The sequence below is a fragment of the Nestor notabilis genome, unplaced genomic scaffold (genome assembly GCF_000696875.1).
Source record: "Nestor notabilis isolate BGI_N333 unplaced genomic scaffold, ASM69687v1 scaffold5123, whole genome shotgun sequence".
Classification (NCBI taxonomy): domain Eukaryota; kingdom Metazoa; phylum Chordata; class Aves; order Psittaciformes; family Psittacidae; genus Nestor; species Nestor notabilis.
This window is the reverse complement of record NW_009921364.1, coordinates 3,723-27,447: the sequence shown is the minus strand read 5'-3', so window position 1 is coordinate 27,447 and position 23,725 is coordinate 3,723. Positions and strand designations below refer to the sequence as shown.

Here is a 23,725-nt window from a genome sequence, read left to right as displayed (position 1 = left end):
TGTGAAAGAGTATGGGAGCAGATGAGCGTGTTGCTGCAGCTGTGGCTGGGACTGATCAAACCCCCAGGATCCCAGATGGTGGCACATGAAGAAATCCAGGGGGAGGGAGAAGGCGCCTCAGACAAGGGCCTTTCGCATGGCAGACTTTCACATGCACAGGGTCCTGGATCTTCCGAGTCCCTTCATCTTTCTGTCTAGGGCTCCCTCTATATGAAGTTACTTCGATTCTGTGGGCTGCCTTGGGATGTAATTGCTTGTAACTTTTCTCGTTCTCAGTACACTGATTAGTGATGTAGGAACTAGGGGAAGGAGGAAGGCTCAGCAGTTACTCAAACTAAAGTGTGCTATTAAAATACAACTGAACAACTTGGTTATTTCACCTTGATCATCTATAGTCAACATCAAGCATTTTGTCCATCACATAATGCTGGTTCTTTCTTACTGGGCATACATGTTTGGTCCATGTGGACTTGACTGCTATGCTTTAAGGCATCTTTCTCTTTCATTTTGTTGTCTTGCTCAAACAACAGTGCTAACTTCAGTAGAGCAAAAAGTCATCATGGGTGATGTATGATCCTCCCCTCCCATTACTGCGACTGACAAGCGCAGCTGCTGTCGTGTGAAGGCGATACCCCAGACCGAACAGCCGGTGCGTTTTTTAGCTGCTGACTTAAAGCCTGTGCTCCCATGGGATGATTCAGAAATTCCTTCAGCCAGACAGATAAGGTCTCTCTTTGCTTTTAAGAACAAGGCCTGTGCTTGGTCCAGTTGGCAAAGGTAGCAGGAGGTGTGCTCAGATGGCAGGGCTTTCTTGCTTTTCAGGCTGGTAGCCTTTAGGATAAATGCAAAAGTAACAGAGAATATGGAGTGGCTTAAAGGTCCCTCATGGAAAGGGAACTTGATCTGTTTGGCAGGATGTTATGCAGCAGTGTAATGGGGTCTGTAACGGTGTCCCTACCTCTGTAGGAACACCTTCTCATAGAAACTTGGCAGATTCTGATGAGGAAGTCAGTTTGAATGAAATGAGATTGGTGGTATCAGAGTTAATAGACAATGGTCTGGAAGCATGAGGTCAAACATCAGCAGTGAACTTCAGTAAAATAAACTTTGAGAGTCAAAGTCCATGCCTTCCTACGCAGTCTAAGAGCCCTGAGCAAAGGGGGAATGCCTGGTTGGTGTCATCAGCTAAGGATAAGCTCGACTCTGGAGGTCTGAGTGTAGTGGAAAGCATTCAAAGCTTTCAGAGCAGGGGCATGGAAAAGAAATTGGCACAATAGGTGGTGTAATACAAACAGTTTAGTATTTTGGAATCTTTTTTTATTTTAGGATTAAGCCTTATCCGTGGGGCTTTGTTTCTTGCCCGGCATGTGGGTCTCCCGGTCTTCATCTCCAAGCATCTGTCCTTCCTCCTGATACTGTCCCAAAGCACAGCTGAAAGACTTGGATTAAAAATAGACTGAGGTACCGGACCATATTTGGCCTACTCAGTCTGCCTGTTGCAGCCTGTTGTCTCTTCAACCGTTGACACACTGTTTTCACTACTTATGGTGCTGGGTCCCCTGGTTACTTCTCCCTTCCCCCTTCTTGGTTTACATTAGTGTGCTTATCCCTAATGGAGGCACCCAGCACAGATAGCTGTGAGTGGAGATGCTAATGAGGCTGCAGTACCTCTGGCAGCTGAGCTGATCTAAAGATTTGCTGCTGTCAGAAAGGAGAGATCTGCCTTTAAGCACAAACTCCCGCTCCTATTTACTGGCTCTGGCATTCCTTACGTGAGCCACTTTAATTCCCTGACCTGGCAGAAAGCTGCCCAATTCTTTTAATGGGTTAATGAATTAGAGCAGCTCTAGGAGGGATCTAGCAAATGCTGCTGTTGCAAGGTAAGTGTATGGAGTGCATGGCCAGAAGCTGAGAGCAGTTCTCAGCTCTCTGCATCTCCTGGTACTCTACCCGCGGAGGGAAGATTAATCATCCGCTGAACTAAAAAAGCTTGCTTGATAGTAAATGCAATGCACTTAATACTGTGAGCTGATTATTCAACTCATTTCTCTTGTTAATGTCAGAGGGAAGAATTTGTGTGTCTGTATAAATTATGGAATGCAGCTGGAGGTATAGAAGCAGAGGAATAAGTTTATGTAAATTACTTCGCATGAAAATGGCAGGTGCTGTCGCCTTGGTGTTACGTTGTCATGAGCCAGCATCCAGCATTATTTAATTACAGAGCATCCTCTCTCTCAGCTTCTCAATGTGCCATCCTGAAACATATTTAACTCATCTGCTGTATGATAAAGGGATACTGACTTTCTGACTCCTTATAGGAGACACATCTGTGGTGGGAGACCCCTACATAGTATGTTCAGAAGCAAGACAGGGAAGCTGCTTGGTCATCTGGCTGTGCCACATACGTCTGGCAAGGGTTTGGAAAGAAGGGAGCCAGTGGCACCAAGGGCTCCTCAACTGCCTTTTGTAACACATGGTTGATATTATAATGATTACTTTCCCTTGGGTATTTTTTGCCTAGTTCGAGATTGCAGAATTTTCTTCTGTAATTATTTTTCATCACTTTAGTAATTAAAGCAATTGCTCATGTGAGGTATTTCAGGTGAAGAGTGTATTTAATGAATATCCTCTCTTGTCTTTCAATACTGCTGAGCAGGTAGACACTGGGAAGAATTAGATTCAAATAAGTAACTAGCTGCTGATTGTTTGGCCACCTCAGCTTGGAAATTGCTATCTTGAGGTAGCAAACTGACATTTAGCATCAGGAATTTGCTTTGAGTATGAGGCAGATTATTATTTTGAGTATGAGGCAGATTATTGTCAGCACTTGTAGACTTGTGTCTAGTGAGGCAGATTTAAAAATGACTTTGAAAGAGAAATAGGAAATAAATCAGTAAATATCATTATGTTAGAGTATACAGCTGTGGTACTTCTGCATATCTCTCAAAGGTTATAGCAGATCTAGAAGTAGTACAGGGAAGGATAATGGTGGTGATGAAAGGGATGTAGCAGGTTCTTTATGAGAAGAAATGAAATCTTCACTTACAAAAAGAGCTGACAGGAGTGAAGGCATATGACAAGTACACAGAATATTGTACGGTATGAGAAATAAAATGGGAAACTTTCCTGCTTTCACTTACTCGGACGCACATAGGAAATAATCAGGTGCCACGTGTGAAAGAAAGAAGACCCAACCAGTTTTCTGTTTCTTGTTTTTTCCATATGATGAAGAATTTAGCATTGGAACTCCTGTCCATACGGTGCTTTGGAAGTTGAGACATCAACTGGCTTGGTTTGCTGGAGGCTGATCTGGATGTAACTTCATGTTTGCCCTGTTTTGTGTTCTTCCACAGATGCCACAGACTTGGCCACTGTCAGAAAGCAGACAATGGGCTGGATGGATCTTAGTCTATCACTGCTCCATTGACAGTGTCACTTCCTACTCTGGTAGAGGGTAGAGGGGCAGGGGAGGAGGTTTGTGTCTGGTGCATAATTCTTCACTTGTTTTTCCACTAAACCTGCTCAGTAGATATCAGTTCATTGGTGGGTGACGGGTTGTTTTGACGCGGGTTCTTCACTAGAAGCTGCAGAGATCTTCCCACGTTGTCTGTGCTCTCCTTTGCAGTGGGAAGATTGCCTTCTGCCAGTCATAGCTTGCAGTCCTTGTCTCCACATAGTTCCTGAAGCTCTTGATTCAATAAGGTCTTTGGGTTTGGTTGTTTTTTTTTTTTTTGGATCCAAGAGTGGTCTAGAAGCAGTGGAGTGAGCACAGTCTGTCTCCCAGATTTTGTAAGCCACCCAAGTCCCCTTTTAAATATAGTTATTAGTTACAGTTTGTGTTTTGTAAATATTTTCTTTGCAGTGATTTATGGCTCTTAACCTCCTCATTACGATTCACAACATTTTGCACCACCTGCTTCCTGGGGGAGATGGGGGTTTGTTTTTTCCTTTTCTATAACTTGGACCTGAATCGTTTCCAGTTCTGGGTGCAAGTGGGAGATGGAAACAGAATGTGCTTGGGTATTAATAGTCCCTGTGCTGGCCTGTCGCACTGGTGCTTGTCTGGCTTGTCAGGGAGGTAGCCCTCTGTCTGGCCACGCAGATGGAGATCTGCTGGAAGCTCAGGAGGGGCTGGAGCTGCTGCCTCCCTCCTATTGAGGAGGACTCCTCAGCAATTCCTTGTTCACCAGCTGCCCTAGGATGGAAGAGTGTGGTCGAGAGGTGGGAAGGTGGTTGTATGCTGTCCCCAAATCTTCCAGAATACCTTCGTGTTGCCAGGTGTCCTTTTCCCCTTTTCATGCAAACATGCTTCTCTTTATGCTGCCTTTTCTTGCTTAGGGTTTCCTTAGTGCTTGCTGGCGGGTGTAAGGGAGAAGCTGGCACAGGGGCACAGGCAGCAAGCAGTTAAAAGTGAAGCTCATATTGCACGTGTCCTGAGCTCTGATGTATTTCTCAGTGACCTTGAGCAGAGCTCAAAGCTTGCGTGTGCAGGCATGAATGACATTATCACCTGCATAAGTATATGTTACACAGGCTGTGCTGAGGAGGTGAATCCAACACGGCTTCTGAACACAGGACCTTAGCTGCAGTATATCTCTGTGTTGCCTGATGACAGGCATTGAGACCCAGGGAACAGGTATTAGCTCCCTTCCATCCAAGCCAAATTACTATCTGTAGCAAAGGGTGAGGGCTGGTTCTTTGCTATGAAGTGTTGATGTGAGGCCAGAAGGAAGGAGCTGAAACTCGGTGTGGGGAAGGAGTCAGGGTGGGGAGTGGCCCCTCTGAAATGCAGGCTTTTATCATCTGGCTTGGTCAGGGTAATGCTGTTGCCGGTCTCCATTATGTGCTGCTTGAGAACAAGCTCCAGGCCCTTCCTCTCATCTCCTTCCTAATGAATTAAGACAGGGAATAACTATAAAAAGGGGGGAAAAAAAAGAAAAGAGGCAAGATCTGAGGAGACTTTCTTTCATTTACGTTGTGGCTGAGTGAGTGGCAGTAGACAAATGCATTGAGCTAGTGTTATAGTGGCTGAAAGTTCAAATCTTACCTTAGGGCCATGGACAATAGAAATGAGGGAGCTACTGCATCTAGCGAGAGAAGGTATTTAATGTTAAACTGCTGCTGAAAAAACAGGACATGTGAAAGCCTGAAGAGCATTCGGGGACTCTTTGGCTACTCTAGTGTAGCCAAAAAAGTACAAATGGACAGAGATGCTCTGTTCCTTCTATAGTGTCTCCTCTTTGAAGCCTTTGTCTTACTGTACACATCTCACGTGCTGCAAAATGACTTCTGTGTGGCAGCAGTGCTCTGCCATATGCAGGAACAGCTGTGAGTGTTTCTGAGCAGGCCATGGCTACATGCAAACATCACACCCGTGGTAAGAAGGGAGTTCTGCCCTCTGCCTGTGAACAAATGCATGGGAGAGGAGTGCAGACGACCTCCTGGCTCCCTTCCCTGGACAACTGGTGGATCCAGTCCTGTGCAACCTATGTTTGAACGTAAAGACTAAACCATTTTTGTCATCACCGTTCAGAATCTGCGCCATTCCTCATTCACACTGCAGAAGATGCGCCTGTGTGCATGGGTGTTTGCCCGCTTTGCCAATTCATGCAAAGCCATAGAAAACATGGGATTTGGCATATTGCACTCGCAGAGCTCCGATATGGACTGTAGAGATCCCTTTATCAGGAGTGGTGATGATTTTGGGGAGTTACTTCAGAGCACTCACTTGCAGGTGTTTGCTTATGGTGGTGATGGATAGGCTGCTCCTGTGTTTTGTCCTTCTTGGACAGATTTACCCTGAGGAGCAAAGGACTCTGATGGAGTCATAAAAATAAAACCACCAAATAGCATGGTGTGATTTAATCGTAGGCCAGCTGCATCGATTCTTCCCCCAGGGTGCACTCTCTGTGTGTTTAGAGATGCATTTTTGTCATAGGGGTGAGGATAGGAGAAGAGGGGGAACTTGAAGAGGGAGAGGCAGCTTTTTAGATACGATCAAATGGAAGTTCTGAGGTTGTTCTTGAGAATTTGATGCTTGAGTGATGGGTGAGTCTTAGCCAGATAAAAATGCTTCGTCCTGATAGGCTTCTCCCGAGACTTGCACAGCTCTGGGAAGCAGAGATATTCGCAGGGTGATATTTTTGTCCTTCCTATCACAGCTTAATTTATATTAACCAGATCAAGCATGTTTTGTGCTGCCTGTGCAGCCCTACGAAAATAAAATGGAAAGCTGCCACTGCTTTGCTCAGCGTGACAGGACCCCAGTGCTTGCTGTTTGCGTGCTCTTGTCAGTGCTTTATAACCAATATACAAGTTCAAGGTCATGCCTGTAAGAGACGTTTCTGGCCAGAAGAAGCTCTCTTAATGTTGCCAATTTAGTTTATCTGTGGAGAGATGTTTCTTTTGAAGCATTCATGAAGTGTTTTATATTGAGTGATGTGCAGGGCAATTTAGCCAGCCCAGTCAGTGGCTGGGGAAGTCAGTGTGAGCAACTCCCATGAGATTTCTTTCCTCTTTGGTTCGCAAATTGTGTATTTAAAACAGCCAGGGGAATGGGCAAAAAAGCCCCAAACAAGCAAAAAAAAAAAATCCTACTCTTAAATCTTTACTTTTAAGGACTGTGTGTGTTCTGGAAGGTGCCTAAAAAAACTTGGCTCTAGCAGTTACACAGTCCTTGCTGCCTTGTAGAACTTCTTTTTACTTGATGGGTAAAGGAAGAAGTCAGGTTGTCATCTAAAGAAATGAAATGACACTTAAAAGTGCATCACAGAGGTGGTCAAAGCATGACTCCTGGGAGGCTGAGGCAAGCAGCGGGAGATAGAGTGAGTGGGTGAGTGCTCTTTGAATACCTTGGCCTGTCAATGCGTGCTCTCTGAAAGGGACAGAGCAATAAAACAACCAAATTGTAGTCTACTTTGTTCTGTCGCTCTGACCTTTTGAGGTCATTTTTTCTGACTAAGGTGTGAAAAATACCATTTTCTCATCAAGCCATTTTGCAAAAGGGACTTTACCTTTACATTTAGTGCTGTGCTCAATTTTCACCCCTACTTAGTCTAAGCCCAACACAAGTGGCTGACACTCTCTTCCTTTCTTCTCCCCTGCCAGTCATCTCTGTGGGGGTGTTAGGTCTCTGCTCTGGCACACTGGTCTCCCTTATTCCTCTGTACTTTTTCTGAGCACAGGTCTCCTTGTCCCACCCCTTGACCTGGCTTTGCCATACCAGTCAGTGCTTTGGAACGCTGGAACAAATTGCCTTGTTTTAGCTGTGGAATTGGTAGCAGAAAGTAGCACTTGGAGTTTTTGTAAATTCTGCAGGGGTAATGCCTACTTCCTGTCCCTGGGCTGACTTTTAAATGTACGAGAAAAGTTAATCTAAGACATCCATAAGCTGTTCATGTATGGATTTTACCATTCAATTATGGATCTTCTTTTGGGGTAGTGTTTCTCTGAAGGGAGCTTGACAGAGCAGATGCCATTTTGCCTGGGAATGCATTTCTGGTTTTGGCCAAGTGAAGAGCTGCCACTTAAGCTGTGGGATTTGGATGACTGCATGAACATCCTGCCACATGAGATTAGAGTGGCGGTACTACCTCCCAGCTTCAGGATATGAAAGATCCGCCTCTTCATTAGAGCTTTCATATGGTGGCAGCTGAAGTGAGGAAGAACAGGCAAAAAGAGAGAAGCAATTTAAGAAAACCAAAGGCAAATCTACTGAGCTAAAAGGTGATACGAGGGGAGGGAGGCTGAGATCTCATTACTGTTTACTCATGGAAAGGGAGGGGAAGAACAACAGATCAGTTGTTACGCATTACTGGCTTTATCAAAATAATTGTCAAGTGCAAGATACCGCAATTGCAAGTGTAGTACTAATACCTAAAAAAAGACAGGCAAAGCACGTGAAAGGAATTTGTGTGTTTTCTATTCATGCTCACACTTTTGTCTTTCTGATTTCAGCAGACAGAAGGAGGGGCACAGACAGATGGACAGCAATCACAGACACAGAGCAGTGAGAATACCGAGAGCAAATCCACTCCAAAGCGACTTCATGTGTCTAACATTCCCTTCCGCTTTCGAGATCCTGACCTTCGGCAGATGTTTGGGGTAAGTTACCGGCACCTTTTGAGGCATAGCAGAAGCATCCCCCTTCCCCAAAGGTGGGACATGTGGTGCTGGTGTATTCGTGTGAAGGAAAATGAAGCACACTGTGAAATACTTGCAGGACTGTGAAAATTGTTAGCATTTACCTCAGGTGGTAAATACATATAAAGACTATAACTGTGGTGTTCATATCAAGATGTTCAGTGTAACCTAACAATTGGTTTGGAAGAAAAAACAAACCACAAAATTAAACTTCATCTTATTTCCCAGTAAAGGCTAGGATTAAACATTGACTTAATATATCCCTTGCAAAGCACTGTTTTTCAGTTGCTTAGAAACTTGTTGAAATATTTATGTCTTTCCTCATGATCCACTCTGTGATTGAAAAATTGCTGCAAGGAATTGGCCAACTAGCAATTGCATGTGGAAAAGCTAGTGCAAGTCAGATGGTATTTTACATTGTGTATGATACACATTCTATTTCTTCTGACCAAATAGTTTGCCTTCCCTAATCTTTGTATGCTATTCATCATTCTCAATTTATAAGGTCTTTGGGGAAGAGTTTGTTCACATGAGTATAGGTGGTGACTCATTCCCTGTGAACAGAGATAAATGAGCTAGATGCTTCATGACCTAACCTATAGGTGAAGTTATCTATCTATATGTCATCATCAGGAATATTTGGCTTGTTTATATGATTGTAGCATCCTTGGTTGATGGCACATTCTGAATCTTCAGAAATATATCTTGCTATTTATAAAGTTCACAGTTGCTGCCTGCTTAAGATGCAGTGCAGAGCACTCAAGTCAGGATAGACCAAAGCTAAGGTTCCTCTTGCCACCTTCAGCTTTGAGTATGTACCTTGGCCCTAACTGCATAGCCAGCTGCTCCTCCAAATTTTGCAGTATTCCTGTTTCAGTTGCTGCATCTCTTGAGCCATCTATGTTGTCCTGATGGACAACAAATCAAACATAAGCAGCAGCATGCCCTTGCAGCAAAGGTGGCCATCCGTACCCTGGGCTCTGTTAGGACTGCATCTGGAGTACTGTGTCCAGGGTGGGCTCCCCAGTGCAAAAAGTGCACTTTGTGTAAGTGCAATACTAGAGTAAGCCTAGTGGGCACCACTGAGATGGTCAGGAGGCTGGAGAACATGGCATGTGAATGGAGTCTGTGACCTGGGCCTGTGAGAAGAGAAGGTAGAGGGGAGATTTTTTTTCTTGTCAGCAACTACCTGATGAGAAGATACAGAAAAGACAGAATCATAGAATCAACTAGGTTGGAAAAGACTTTCAAGATCATCAAGTCCAACTCTAACCCCAGGACTGCCAAGTCCACCACTGAACCATGTCACTGAGGGCCTCATCTACAGGTTTTCTGAACACTTCCAGGGATGGTGATTCCACCACTGCCCTGGGCAGCCTGTTCCAATGCCTGACCACCCATTTGGTGAAGAAATTACTCCTAATATCCAGTGTAAACCTCCCCTGGCACAGCTTGAGGCCATTTCCTCTTATCCTGTCACTTGTTACTTGGGAGAAGAGACTGACCCCACCTCACTACAGCTGCCTTTCAGGTAGTTGTAGAGAGCGATAAGGTCCCTCCTGAGCCTTCTGTTCTCCAGACAAAGCCATCTTCTCCAGATGTAGCCAGATTCTTTTTGGTTGTATGTAATGATGAGATGAGAGGCAACAAACACAAGTTGGAACATGGGAAATTTTTATCAGATATCAGAATTTTTATCAGATACCAGGAATTTTTCTCCTTTTTTTTTTTTTTTTAACTGTGAGGGGGTTTCAATCCTGCAATATGTTTCCTGGAGAGGTTGTGGAACCTCCATCCGTAAAGGTATTTGACTTGACTGGACACAGCCTGGCCAACCAGGTCTCATTAGACCGGTTTTGGGCAGGGGTTGCACTAAATGACTTCTGGAGGTACATCCCAGACAAAATTATGATTCTGTTGCAAGAGGCCTGAGTTTGCTTCCGTCTTGTTCATACATTAGATTGTTACACTCTTGACATCTTTGGGAATGTTTTCAGAGTGAAACTCATCTCCTGGCAATCTGCAGCTGCCGAATCTTCAGTCTCTTGCTCTGCTTTTGTGTTTTTTAGCTTCCTGTAGCTGTTGCAGGGCTGTGTGGTAGGCAGTTCCGTCCGGTTTGGATAAACTGGTTGCTGAAATCACAGCCAGTTCTTGGACCACCTGCTACAATCTGCATTTAGCTCGTCCTGCTCTGTGCTACTGCTGCTCCCCTCTCCTGGGAACTGCATTGCTGACATACGTTGTTCCACGTTGTTGCTGCCCCTTCCCTTGGGACTAGTGCTTGGCTTGGCGACTGGCCCCTTTCATGCTCATTCACCTTGATGCTGTTCTACCCTGTGCTCCTGGTGCAGGGAACATGGATGGAAGTGAAAAAACATCCCTGTCCCGGTGTCTCTTACCTCTGCTTTGCAGACTGGGAGACCCAAGCAATTTGAATGAACTGTTGTCTTGAGAAGAAGCTTGTGGAAAATGCAGCCTAATTGTTTGCAGTAAGGTTTTCTGTTCTCTTTTGGGCCCGTGTGGTGCCATTTGTTGTACATAGAAGGGGTGGGGAAATATGCTATATGAATTGGTTTATGGTGTTCCTCAAGTTACTTGAGGAACTCAAGTTGTAACTCAAGTTACATCATCTCAACTTACAGCACAGTGATGTGATTTTAAGTGGGAAACAGTATATTCCCTATAAAGCCTTCTGCTAGTTCGCCTTGACCTACGTTTGCTGGGAATTATGCCTACCAGAAGAGCATTCATCTTTAGGGTCACAAAAAAAACCCATTTGCAATTTTCCTGTAATAGAAAACTTTGCTACTTTGCCAAGGAAATAATCAATGGCTCTTGCACATCTCCCTTTTTCACTTAGTGCTGCTTCTGTCGGCATGCTCAGAGGCTCAAGCAGGAGAGAGTTTCTCTCTGAATCCTTCTCGCTCCTATTTCTTTTTTAGGATCAGGATGCTTTCCCTTGGGTGACTCACTGAAACCTACACTTTCTCCTATAGGGGACTCATGGTTGTGTTAGTCCTCAGCTGTGGCTAGCCTGTAACATCTCTCCCCCCATCTCCTCCCTCTCCCTTCTGTGTCAGGTCACATCTCTTCAACGTCATATCTGAGAGACTCAAAATCCTCGCCTGGAGAGATTTTCCCTACCTACTGTACAAAGAGAGGAATTGGGTAGACAGCAAAGCCGTGGAGGAAGAAATAAATGTGATGGGAGGGAGGGAGTAAAGAAGTCCCCTGAGGTTGGAACAGCATGCAAGAGGTCAGCCCAGTCCTGGGGCGCAGAACACTAGCGAATGCTTTCGCCCAGACTTGAGTAGAGGTAGACTTGAGCCATGTTGTCCCGTGTGTGCTTAAATGGATGTTACATAACACTTTCTAAGCCTTCACCATTTGTGAGAGCTGCAGACTTCAGGATTTCCTGACAAATGCAAGTTATTAGTGTTTCAAACCACCTCTCTCACCTATTATGTGTTTCTAACAGGTCCCTGAGATATCCTCAGGAATGGTGCAAACATTTCCTTATGTATATGCTCCTTATAGGGAGGCAAATAAGATAGGCTGCTTAAAACAGGTAATATTTACTTGACATTTCATGATGCCAATAAAACGACTTCCAGAAAGCTTCTAGACGGAATAGGTCATTTTTTAATGCACACAGTTCTGCACCCACTGGAATAAATCAATAGTTGACCTTGTTCTAGCAGATAAAGAAGAGTTAATAGCTGACCTGAAATCCCATGGTTGCCTAGGTACCAGTGATTGTTATTTGTCTGTATTTGCTTTGTGCAAACAGAATATGGCATCAGGCAGTAATGTAAGGAGCTTTAGAAGAGTCTGTTTCTTCAAGTTTAAACAACTGGCAGCGTAACTGCCCGTGAAGGTACCTTTAAAAGGGAGGCGTTAATGGAAGCTATAAAGTATTCAACAAAATCATACTGATGGCCAAAAACACGTGATTCCACAGTCCCTGAAACAGTGTTAGTAAAACTCAAAGTATCCTGCACGTTAGGGAGGGAGGATGAAGAGGAGGAGGATGTAAATGGCAGCAAATATAATTGCAAACTTAAAGAAGCAGGTGAGAAGGGAAGTGTGCTAATCATGGAGATAGTGGTGATATAGGTTTGGAGGCGAAGGCATCAAATTTTTACATGCAGAGAGAAAAGATCTAGGTGTCGGTACGATATAAAATCAGGAAATAGTTGTGTGGCTTGGAAAAAAAAGCCACAAATACAACAAAACAAATGAACAAACAAAAACCAAACAGAAAAAAAGAACAACAAAACTCCCCATCTTGCTGTGTTTAAAAGTGGTATTTGTACCATATCTGGTTTTGTATGTAATTTATAACAAAGGAGGATGAGAGTGCTTCCTAATATTTACAAACCAACAGATCTAGATAAGATACATCCAAAGATAACAGCCAAAGCAAGGAGCTGTTTTATTCATTAATGTTAATTTTTAGCTAATTCTTGTAAGCTGGAGAATTGCAGAAGGCTGGAGCACTGCCCACCAGCATTCACCATTGAAAAAATTGAAATGAATGACCCAAAGACCTACAAACTATCTAACCATATATTGGTCAAAAATAAAAACTAATTTGGGAGAGTTTTTAAAACCATTAGGATCTAAAGAAATGGTTTAATATCTATTCATTGTGACTTTGTATAAGATAATCTACATCTTTGCAAGATAAATACTGCCTTGCCTGTTTTGACAAGATTGTTCAAAGCAATACTGATGCAGTTGAACGTTGCCCAATCAATTGAATTCATCCAGGTGACCAATGTCAATTTTTAACAAGAAGAGTATATATCTCAAATAAACACAGCATGTCAGAAGGATTAAAAACCTGTTTAATGATCGATAATAAAAAGTTGTAGTTACTGGGGAGAAATCAGTGATCAAGACTGTTTCTAGTGTCGGTTTCCCCAGGGGTCTGTCTCAGTCACAGTCCTGTTCAGTATCTCTATCAACCCGTGGAGACAGTACTGTTAAAACCTTGCCAGTAAGGTTTGCGGTTAAAAAACTATTTGAGGAGGAAGAAAGAGAAAGATAAGGTTCCTGTTAGAGAATGACTTGAAGTGCCTGGTTAACTGATGATAAATCCAAGAAAAAATGTGTTTGATGCAGCTCAGTGCAGAGAACTGAGTATGTGGGAGCCAGAGTGCACTTGTAGGTTGGATAACTTTCTTTGGAAAACACTGATTTGGGGAGAGTACTAGTGATTACTGAAGATAGATGCTTCAACAGCGAAAAGGGGGATGGGGTATCAGGCTGAAGGAAGGATGTGTTCTTGCTCATGTTCAAAGTCAAAAAGACTGTGACTGCGTAATTTCGTTCAGTTCTGAGATCAGTTTAGGACTAAAAAAATAATCTCGGGCTTTGAAGATGAATGGCTTTTTAACTGTGTAAGGTGTTGGGTACACGATTTACTCAGCTTATTAAAGAGAGGTCGGGAGATGACAAGTCTGTTCTGTACAGGTGCTTATGCATGGATGATACCTACTAATAGAGGGTTTAGGTCTTGTTTACAGTCATAATAAGATTTTCCAGTTGGACGCTGAGATTTAACACAATTAACTTTGAAATAAGAGAAAAAAATCTTAGTCGTTTAGGCTAATTTAAACAATGGAACAATTTACCAGGGAGTGGAAGAAAGAGTCGTCATCAGTGTTAAAAACAAGTTGGCAGTTCTCCTCAAAATCTTATTATCTGGTTTCTGAGGGATGTTCACGGGCTAGTGTGTGTAAGGACTCTGGCATGATGGTAGCAGTCTTCTTCACTGCTGTTCCCTTCCTTACTATATATGCAAAAAAGTAAGTTCATGTTTCTCTCAGCGTGTTTCTGGTCCTTTCAGCATTGTGCTGTGGTTGTACCTCATGGCTTACAGATTCAGTCCTTCCATCTTAGGCTTCAAAAAGCAGTTTTCCTCCCAGTATAAAATTCACTAGGATGCTCTGGTCAGTTCAGGACTTCAGAGTCAGATGGACTTCAGAGTCTCCTGGGGAAGATGGATGCTGGCTTGGACTGCCTGCAAGAAGAAAATCCATCTGTTCTCAAGCTGAATCATCAATTATCTCCACAAAGACAAGCCAAGTGGATTGTTTGGTAGTTCTGTGAACTAAATCCTCTTATCTGTTGTAAGAGCCAACGGTATGAGGAGTCAGAATAGATGTTTCTCAGAATTTAGAATCACAGAATAGTTTGGATTGGAAAGGACCTTCAAAGGTCATCTGGTCCAACCGCTTGCAATGAGCAGGAGCATTTCAGCTACATCAGGTTGCTCAGAAGAACCACATCTAGTCTGGCCTTGAGCATCTCTAGGGATGGCACATCCACCACCTCTCTGGGCAACCTGTGCCAGTGTTTCACCACCCTCATTGTAAAAAACCTCTTCCTCGCGTGCAGCCTGAATCTCCTCTTGTAGTTTAAAACCATCACCCCTCATCCAACAGTCTCTCCCCATCTTTCTTTATAGGCCCCTTTTAAGAACTGAAAGGCTGCAATAAGGTTTCCTCAGAGTTTTCTCTTCTCGAGGCTGAACAACCCCAACTCTCTCAGCCTCTCCTCATAGGAAATGGTGAAATGCTTTTTGCTTAAGAATCTTCAACTTTTTTAAAAGAAGGAGATCGTCCTTTATTTTTATCTTACACTATGTTGATGACAATTGCAGATGAAGGTGGAATAGCACCATACAGGGTGTGAATTCTCTCAGGCTCTGGCTTCAGATGGAGATGCTGGCTTTTTTAAAACGTGTTCACTCCATGGCTACTACTTGTAGGCTGTTAACTGCTTCTGGTGGGAACATCAGCAGCCCAAGTTGATGAATGGGTTTTGTGTGTTACCAGCTACAGCAGTAATAATGCATAGCTGGTTTATATTAAGATGACCATTCTGTCACATTTAATAACTTACAGTTAATGAAGTTATTAATAACTTAATTTATTAAAGGTGACATAATGGTAGCTTCCTTTTTTGGGTTGTTTTTTTTTTTTTTTTCCCAATACTGGATTTTGAAGCAGGTAATGTTGTTGTCCTTTTCCTTCTCTAAGCATAATTCATATCTCTTCTGCAAGGTTCTTTATGATGTCTGTTTGTAGTAGACCACTGCTTTGTATGACCCAAGCAACACAGCTCTGTGAGCTCAGATATTTTTGGAAGCTCTTGTAGCCTTTAGGTCTTGCCCTCTGGGGAAACATTTTGGCACTTGGCACTTCCTAAAATATCTCAATGGATATAATATCTCATCCAACTTTGTTCTGGTTTCAAGAGTGCAGAACACCTCCATAAGCCTGCAGTTCGAGACTAGAGCAATTACAAGCTAGACTACAGCTCTTTCTCACCAAGATTTTGGTAGAATTTTAAGTCTGTATTTGCCAGTAAATGAATTTGAATGCACAAGTAATTTGTAATTTCTACCACAAGCATTGGCAGTGGTAGAAAACTACTTGTTAAGTGTTGAGATATGTAGGTAAATAATAGGATAGACCAAGAAGCTGTGACCTGCAGGTTTTGATGCAGTGAGGTCTGAAGTACAGCAGAAGGAAAATAGATGAAAGGGACTCTGGTTTCTGGGTGGATTGGACACTTGAAGGAGGAAAATTCTGTCTTCTGGATATCAAGATGTATTTTAGGGTTCTTATCTCCAAATAGTTCTGGCCACCCATCACACGTAACAAGTCCTGCATTTCAGTATTGAATAACAAACATTCTGACACAAGGTGGCCTCTTTGTGATGATTCTTGTTTCAAAGATTCTTCCTCCTGCAGCGAGAATGCTCCAGCCCTGTCACAGGACAGGATTTTGTTCCTGCTGCAGTTGGTTAGAGTTCAAAGACACAATGCTGTTTATACTGATGTCTTTCATCAGGCCACTTTCTGGAATCACCTTTTGCAAAGGAACACTTTGCAAAGTGTTCAGTGCTGCTTTGAGCATCCTGCTTTGCACAACTATGCTGGAGACCACGGTACTTCTGCACAGGGGTGCTTATGCCACTGCAGCTACCATACTGTCTGTCTTACTCTGCAGAAAGCTGTGTGCTTATGCCACAGGACATAGAAACTGCAATGACCATTTGGGGGAAGGCAGCGATGAATGGATCATACATTTATGAGAGTTTTGTTTAGTTTTTCATATGAGTCTGCAGTGAAACAGGGCTGAATGACATTTAGGAAGCAGTGCAGTGCTGAAGCTGGATTTATTTGCATAAAAGGACTGGGTAAAATTAGATGGAGTTGTCTTTCTATAACCCAGTTTTCTATGGATTCAGTCTACATGTCTTAGTCCTCCCAAACTGAGTTTTGAGTGTATGTTGCTTTTGTGAGCATGGGTCCAAGTACCTTTTCCATGGCAGCAGTACCAGGTTACAGTGCAGCCATACCTCTGGGGATGGCATAAGGCAGGAAGGAGCTCGAAGTGTAGACCTGGAAGCTGGCCTGGTGTGAAGTTCTCTGGACGGTACCCTGTGGTACTATTCACCCCCATCTCACTGTTGCGTGTGAAAGTCTTTTATTTGTGAGTCAGAGGATAACAAATGACTGAGAAACTATGTTCCTTGTCACTTAGTTTGCTGGGATGGCTGTGGTCTGTAAATCCTATTAGAAATCTTTGCTGTTTGTGTGGCTTCTTGTTAAACTCTGGTTTCATAGAAAACATGTGTTTTGTAGGGCAACAGGTCAACTCTAATAAGGGCTTGGTGGTACTTGTTTACTGTCTATTCAGTTAAATGATGATGGTGCTTTGGTTTATAAATCCTCAGTGCTGCCATCTTCCTGTCAGTAAAGCATACTGGTGTAGTTTGGCTGAAGAGGGTTGGCTGTAGCAGGGTTGACCCTGCTATTTTGAAGAGATGTGACCCAGCTTTAGGTGAGGAAGTTCATACACTGATAGCAGCATAGCTCTGGCCAACCCCATGCTGCCATAACTAAGCACTGACTAGTACACACTACTATGGATGCCAGATGTTCTCAGCTGAAAGTATATCCCGTGGAGCTGGGAGCTAGGGTAAGGATGCTCTCTGCAGCATGGACCTATCCTGCATATGAAATGCTCTCGCTCAAGTCTGAGGACCTGAAAAGGCTATTTTGGCCATCTTTAGGAATGGACTGTTTGTCGCCTTCAAGGATAGCTCACTGCACTCATCTCTAAGTGAATTTTGTAGGTCCAGTGCAAAGCTGCTGCGGATACAGAGCTCTCTTGTAGGGATGTGAGGTCATTATGTGGTGTCTCACCTTTACCTTTAGTTGTTCTGTGACTTCTAGAGAATGTGCTTTGTACTCCCTGTTGTCAGCATCTTTAGGGTTATTTGTCTAGCATGTTTTGGAGCGAATTTTGAAAGCTCTAGACAGGGAGAGGAGGCAGGGCCAGCTGGAACCGAGCATACAGGAGAGGGCCTACCAAACTGTCAGTGTCTTGGAAGGCAAAAGCTCTCTGTTGCCAGATCTCTCAAATGTATTATACGTAATATAGTTATGGCCTCTGCTGGAAAAATCTGCCTTCATGGCATTTGGGTGGAGAGAAACACACAGCATGTATATACCTTTCCTTGCACAATACCCTTGCATCTAAGATAAGGTACATAATGTTCAAAGCAAGAAAATTGGCTCCTGGTCCTAGCTGATGTGTTAATATCTTTATGCCTCTTAAAACTGTTATTTCCCACAGACCCTACTACTATTATAGATGAGATGATTCTCATTTACCTGCTTTACAGAATAACTAGGAGCTTGTACAAGGTCACTCCAGGGAATGGAGCTCTAAGATAAAATAAGATGCTATAGCTATGCCATGGCATGACTGGAAGTGTGTGTTTGTCTGTGTATCATTCATATGGCGTGTGCATGAGGAGTTCATGGAGAAGGCTTCTTGCATGACCTGACGTGTGATGGGGGATGCTGGCTTCTTGATCACACAGTGAGCTTCTTAAGTCATGGAGAGGAGCATCTGAGATGTGTAGTCCTGCAGTGCCTTCTTCAGAGGCTATGAACTCTGCTGAGGATTTTTTTCCCTGGCTGCTGTGAAGGGTTGTAAATAGAAGTTCTTGGTGATCATTGAGTGAACAAGTCAAGTCTGTGAGCAAAGTGATTCATATATTCAAGGTTAGAGATTAGAAGATTAGTCCTCATGGATGACCTAAGCATGGGTCTTGTTTTCTTTGGATAGCCCCTCTGTCTGCTGGAAAATACAAACATGCCTGTATACATGATTTTAAAAAATTACTACGGGGGCATTTGGTGTTGACCCTTGTATTTAAATGGCCTAGCATTTTCCATACAAAAATTGTGACCTTTCACTAAGGAGCTCTTAAAACTTCCATTGTTTGCAGTAGGTTGTTGACATTTGGTACGCAAAGCACCATCAGAGAACAAAGTGCCTTTTTATGTTTCACTAAATTAGATTCAGCTTTGAAGGAGATATAAACTGTTAAAATGAACTAGGTTGGTTTTTTTTTTTGCCTGCTTTCATTCTTCAGGAAAGGTCTGGCATGCTACCAAAACAAAAGTGCCTCCAGTGCTGAACCTGCTGTAACCGTTGCAGCAGCAATAACAAGAGCCGTGGTGTTAGGAGCTGTCAGAGCAGCTGCAGCAACGGCTGCAGCAGTCTTGAAGAGCCCAGAGCATGTCCTCCTGCCTCATGGCCGTGCTGCTTTCTTCCAGGGAATTTCATAGGGCAGGAAGCCCCTCCCCGGTAAACCTCAGTTCAGCAGTCAGCTCCTGTTGTCTCTGCTCCTTCTCTCCCAAGCAGGTCCTTCCCTCCTGCCTCCTCAAATATGCTCAGCTCCTAGATAGAAAAGAGATTGGGGCTGCTTGCATGGGTGGATGTAGCCCATTGCAGCAGATGTCAAGCCTGTGCTTGCTGCAGCCTCAGGCTTTGGTGATCTTAATTCTGTCGTCTAGGAGATGATGTACCTCCATCATCTGCAAGGCGGGGAGGCAGCCCTGCCACCTCTTGCGGTGGTAAGTCAGACCACTTGCATTCAGTGTTCCTGCCAGCTTTTTGTCAGCCACAAGACATGAAACGCACAAGACAAGGATTTCCTGTTGGTGTGGGAGCCCTGTTCGGTGAGCTGAGCCCAGCGGGGCTGGCAGGCAGTGCTGGCAGCAGTACCCGAGGATCCAGGCCCAGCTGGGTGTGGAGAAAGGGGAAGATGGCACGGCATAATTGTGCACCAGAAGCTGCACAGTTTGTTCTCTTTCAAGATGATTCTAATGAGGTAGAAAATGGTGATTATTTTTTTTTTTTCTTATGGCTTTGTTATTCTGAAAATAATTTCGGCATTTGCATTTATTGAGAGCCCAGCAAGGTTAGGCAGCTGAGCTGATCTGGCCAGGGGCAGATCCTGCTCTTGGGCAGGGTGCGCTGCTTTCCACTCCCTTTTGCTTCCCGGAGCCTTAATGCTTGCCTGACCCTTTGAGCCACTCCAGAGCAGTAAATCATCAAAAACTTTTATTTATTCCTTTTGTTGAGCTAGTTTTTCACAGGATTGGTGAGCTCTATCGGTTTACCTGCAGGTGAGAATGAAAACAGGGGCCAGCTTCAGGAAGCTGGTGAGACCACACAAGGAAGGACAAGGGAGCAGGGACAGCCCTGCAGCAGCCAGGAGCTGTTAAATTGGTTCAGCCCCTGTCGTGTAACAGCACTGAAATAGTCTACCAAGAAAGCAATCATGACCAATTTCTTTCATGGCAGTGCCCAAGCCATATGCAACAAAGACAACAAAAAGCAATCAACAGCTAATCTCCTTTATAGAGAAGCCCACACCAAGCATGGGATAGAAATAGAAAATGTATTTTAGCTGTGATTGGCACAGCAGTGGTCAAAAGAGGATCCAGCATGGATCAAGCCTAAGCTGTTGAGAAGTTGAGGTTTTAAGGAAGATGCGTGTTTACATTAGCATTATTCAAACTTTGTGTAACGTAGAATATTGTGAATTCAATTGTTCTTGGGATGAATAGAAGATCAAGTATTGTCCTTAAACAATAGAACAATAAAACCAACATCTGTGAACCAACATTTGTAAAAGAATACAACTATCTCCTTTTTAAGAATGGGGAGTGGAAGCAGACAAACTACAGCTAAAATTTTTGGAAGCATTTTGCTTGCTTACAGGCAGTTGTGGAATACTTGTTCAAGGGGCTTAATAGCTTTTTACTGATTTACATATTCAGAACTTCTCCTCAGCCTTCATGGCTCACTGTTGTAAATGTCCCATGTTTGCAAGTCTGGCCACAAGTCTTTCAAGCAGGGCACCCGCAGAATGAGCATTATACCCATTTGACTCCAAATGGAAATGTTAATTTAAAAAAAACCCAAAAACCAAAAACAAATACAATACTAAGAGCACCATGGCATAAAAATTGTGTTTCAGTGAGCAGAGTCTGATTTCTTTGTTTTTCCTTTCCTTTTTTGTTGACCCTTCCTTCATTTGCTACCACCTTTAAAACTTCTGCAAGCAGCAAGATCAAACCCATGTTGATGGAAGCTTTCATGAATAATGGGGTAGGAAAGATGCTCAGATACAGCATTTGTCTGAGTGCAATATGCATCTCTTGAGTGAAGACTGCTCCATATGTATTCTACTGAAAATGAGACGTTAGACCTGTCTTTCTGGAGCGAAGACCTCCAGTTCGGAAATACAATATTGGTGATACTTTTACCTATAGGCTACTGTTTTGATTCTGGCCAGTTCAATAAAAATACTTAAATATGTTCCAAGGGGAAGGATATAATCCATGTATGGTTCCACAGAGTGTGGTTAATCTCCTTTGTAGCTTGTAGCTCTCATTTCCCTCTTTTGCTCTGTGCTGTGTAGGGAGCTGTTTGGTACCAGTTGTGGAAGCAGAGTAGTGGGGTCCTACTTTCCTCAGGGTCTCCAGGCTGAGACAGAGGTCAAAATTCTATCATACGTGATAAATTTGCATAGGTTATTGTCAGGCTGCTGTATGTCACAAGTTGAAGTTGAATGTTCTTTTTCTGAAAAGCAAACTGTTGAGAGATGGCCATTCTCATGGTTTCTGAATCTGTCATCAGTCGTCGTGAAGGCTTGGAGTTTTGGGAAGTGAAGGGAAGGTGGGAGGAAAGAAGATTTGGAGTTTGGAATCCATGAGCTTGGGTGTCTTGTGTAACTATCCCCTCCAGAGAAACAAGTTTCTCTTTGTGATAACCACTTTCAGGAGGAAGATGAAATGCTGAATTACCTTTGAGAAATGGTGTTAGATGTCCGAGATGAAATCATATAGCCAAGTCTTAGATGAAAGAGTAGACAGAGGAAAGAAAGAATTGTTTAGATTAAAAGGGAGGAAAGAAAAGCCGCCTCTAATCTCTAAAACTCTTCTGGAGATTGTTTTTCTTTCTGTAGACTTCTGTGAGAAAACCTGGGGTCTGTGACCAAGAGGATCCACATGTCCTAACCCGAGAGAACTGGGTCATGTCACTGGGGTTTTATGCCTTTGCCTGTATGATAGAAATGGAAATATTCTCACCTCCCTTCTTGCATTAAGCCAGCCCCCAAAAGGTAGCAAAAATGGATTGCCAAAAATAAATCTTTTTTTTTCCCTCTTGTCTCTCTGCAGCAATTCGGCAAAATCCTTGATGTAGAGATAATCTTTAATGAGCGTGGCTCGAAGGTAAGTCCTGTTTTTGTACTCGCTTCTCTTGTTTTGATTGCAGAGTAAAAGGCAGTTCATTGCCTAGAGAATATACTCTGTAGAGATCAGCAGGCATTAGTGTGATGGGGGAAGGGAAAAGCTATTTTGGGGACTGTCTCCTGTTCCCTCTGACTCCAGACTCTGAGCATGGTCATTTCTGGGCAGCATGTACAAATGCTGTTAGGCATTCCTACCTGTAATGTGGGATCAGGTTCCCCAGCCTTTTGAATGAACAGAGAGTCACTCCCTTGAGCCTTCATACCAACCCATTCCCATTGCACTAGCAATGGGTGCCCTGTGGGGAAGGCAGAATAAGGTAAAACAGCTTTGAGTGATGGGAGACCGTAAGAACAAAGCCTAAGCCCCCCAACCCTCAAACCACATTTCTTTTGCATTAAAATACTTCTATAGAAAAGTTGTCATATCTCATATGTGAAAGGGTTTTATTTACTCTATTTTGCAGACTTAGTCGGCACTTCTGAGGTACTGACCTTTCACATTTGAGATATTTGATGCTTAATACAAGCATTCTCATTCCACTTGCCCTGCCCAGTGTGGACCTCTCCCCACTGAATTTGCATTCACACGCCTATTTCCATCTTACAGATATGTTAAGAGGGAGGCTTTGTTGAGGGTTAATAGTAATAATTTATTTCTCTGGAGATGAGATTTCAAATGTTGCTCAGGTCAGCTGCAGAGAGTGTCAGTGATCTCTGTCCTAATTGGCAATTGGTTCTCATCACATAACCAGTATCACCACAATGACAAATTGATGTGATTCTCTCTCTGCCCAGGAGGTTCAGCACTGGAATAGCAGGGAGTTTTGCAGGTCAGGAGCGAGGTGCATTGCCAAAGCTCTATGGGGGAAGCTTGCACAGTGCATGTCTATACTCTGCTTGACTTAATCAATGCTAAGATTCCCATTTTCAATTAAAACAAAATTTCCCTCCTCCCCCCACACACGTGTGTGCACATGTGTGCATGCACACAAGAGATTTTGAAGTTGCAATTAATCTATGCAGTTTTGGTTTAGAGTCTATGCCTTTCGCTTGGATTTGAGGTTCACAGTCTTAAGGTGGCCTCTTTGCTTCAACATATATCCCATACGTTCAGAGCCCTCTGCAAATTTCCACCCATGTTGCCCTAGATGCATTCTGAAATTCTTCAGTGTCTGTATTAGCTGGAAACCAGAAAGCAGTTGATTGGTATACAGAAGGAATGAGGGTTAGCCCTTTCCCCATCCTTTGTTTGTGCTTAAATACCATGGTTTGGGCGGGTGTTTTTTGTTTGTGGATTTGCTTTTTGGTTGTTTTTTTTTAATACGATAGTCTGAACAAGTAAATGTCTATATGGCTTAGTTAGAAAGTTCTACTTCCCTGTGTGGATCAAAATCTATACGCTTTACCCAAACAATCAGCTATGCTGAGTTTGTAAATATTTATTCTGCTCTCGGCTGTTCTTATGGTATTTATAGGCCAGAGCTATCTGTGAATTAGTCTTGATTTTAGTCATTTCTATTTGGCTTTGGGAATAGCCTCTGGCCTATCAAATCCCTGCTTGTTTGGATGTAATTGCAAAAGAACAAAAATAACTGGCCTGGCAAAGTGGTGAGCTCTATCCTTTGTCCCCCACTTTCTGTGCTTTCCAGAGCAGTGTTTTCCTCTCTGCACGTGAACTTAACTCTCTCTTCCATCCATACAACCCTGTATTAAAACGCCCACAGATGCCCTTTCCCTTCTGGGCAACATTAATGTCGGAGGCTTTCTGTGAAGACTTGATTTATAACTATGAAAAATACCTTGTGCAGCTGTTAGAGCCCAAGGCTTCTGGTTTTCAGCTAAAACAAAAGTTGCTGCTGAAAAGTTCCTTGACGAATTTTATCCTGAACCCTTAATAAATACATGAAAAAAGAAAGTGATCCAAAGAGATGATGTTCTAGT

The 23,725-nt window shown here is 43.3% G+C and overlaps 1 protein-coding gene across 1 annotated transcript in view; it reads left to right on the top strand.

Annotated features, from left to right (window-relative positions):
• LOC104403075 (RNA binding protein fox-1 homolog 2-like) overlaps positions 1–21,764 on the top strand; it is a gene marked incomplete at both ends in the record, with an annotated part of 23,704 nt that extends 1,940 nt beyond the window's left edge. The window contains 2 exons of the mRNA XM_010011109.1: positions 7,957–8,103; positions 21,711–21,764. Of these exons, the coding sequence (XP_010009411.1) occupies positions 7,957–8,103; positions 21,711–21,764 (201 nt within the window). The remainder of the gene's footprint in view (positions 1–7,956; positions 8,104–21,710) is intronic.
• Positions 21,765–23,725: the final 1,961 nt, after the last annotated feature.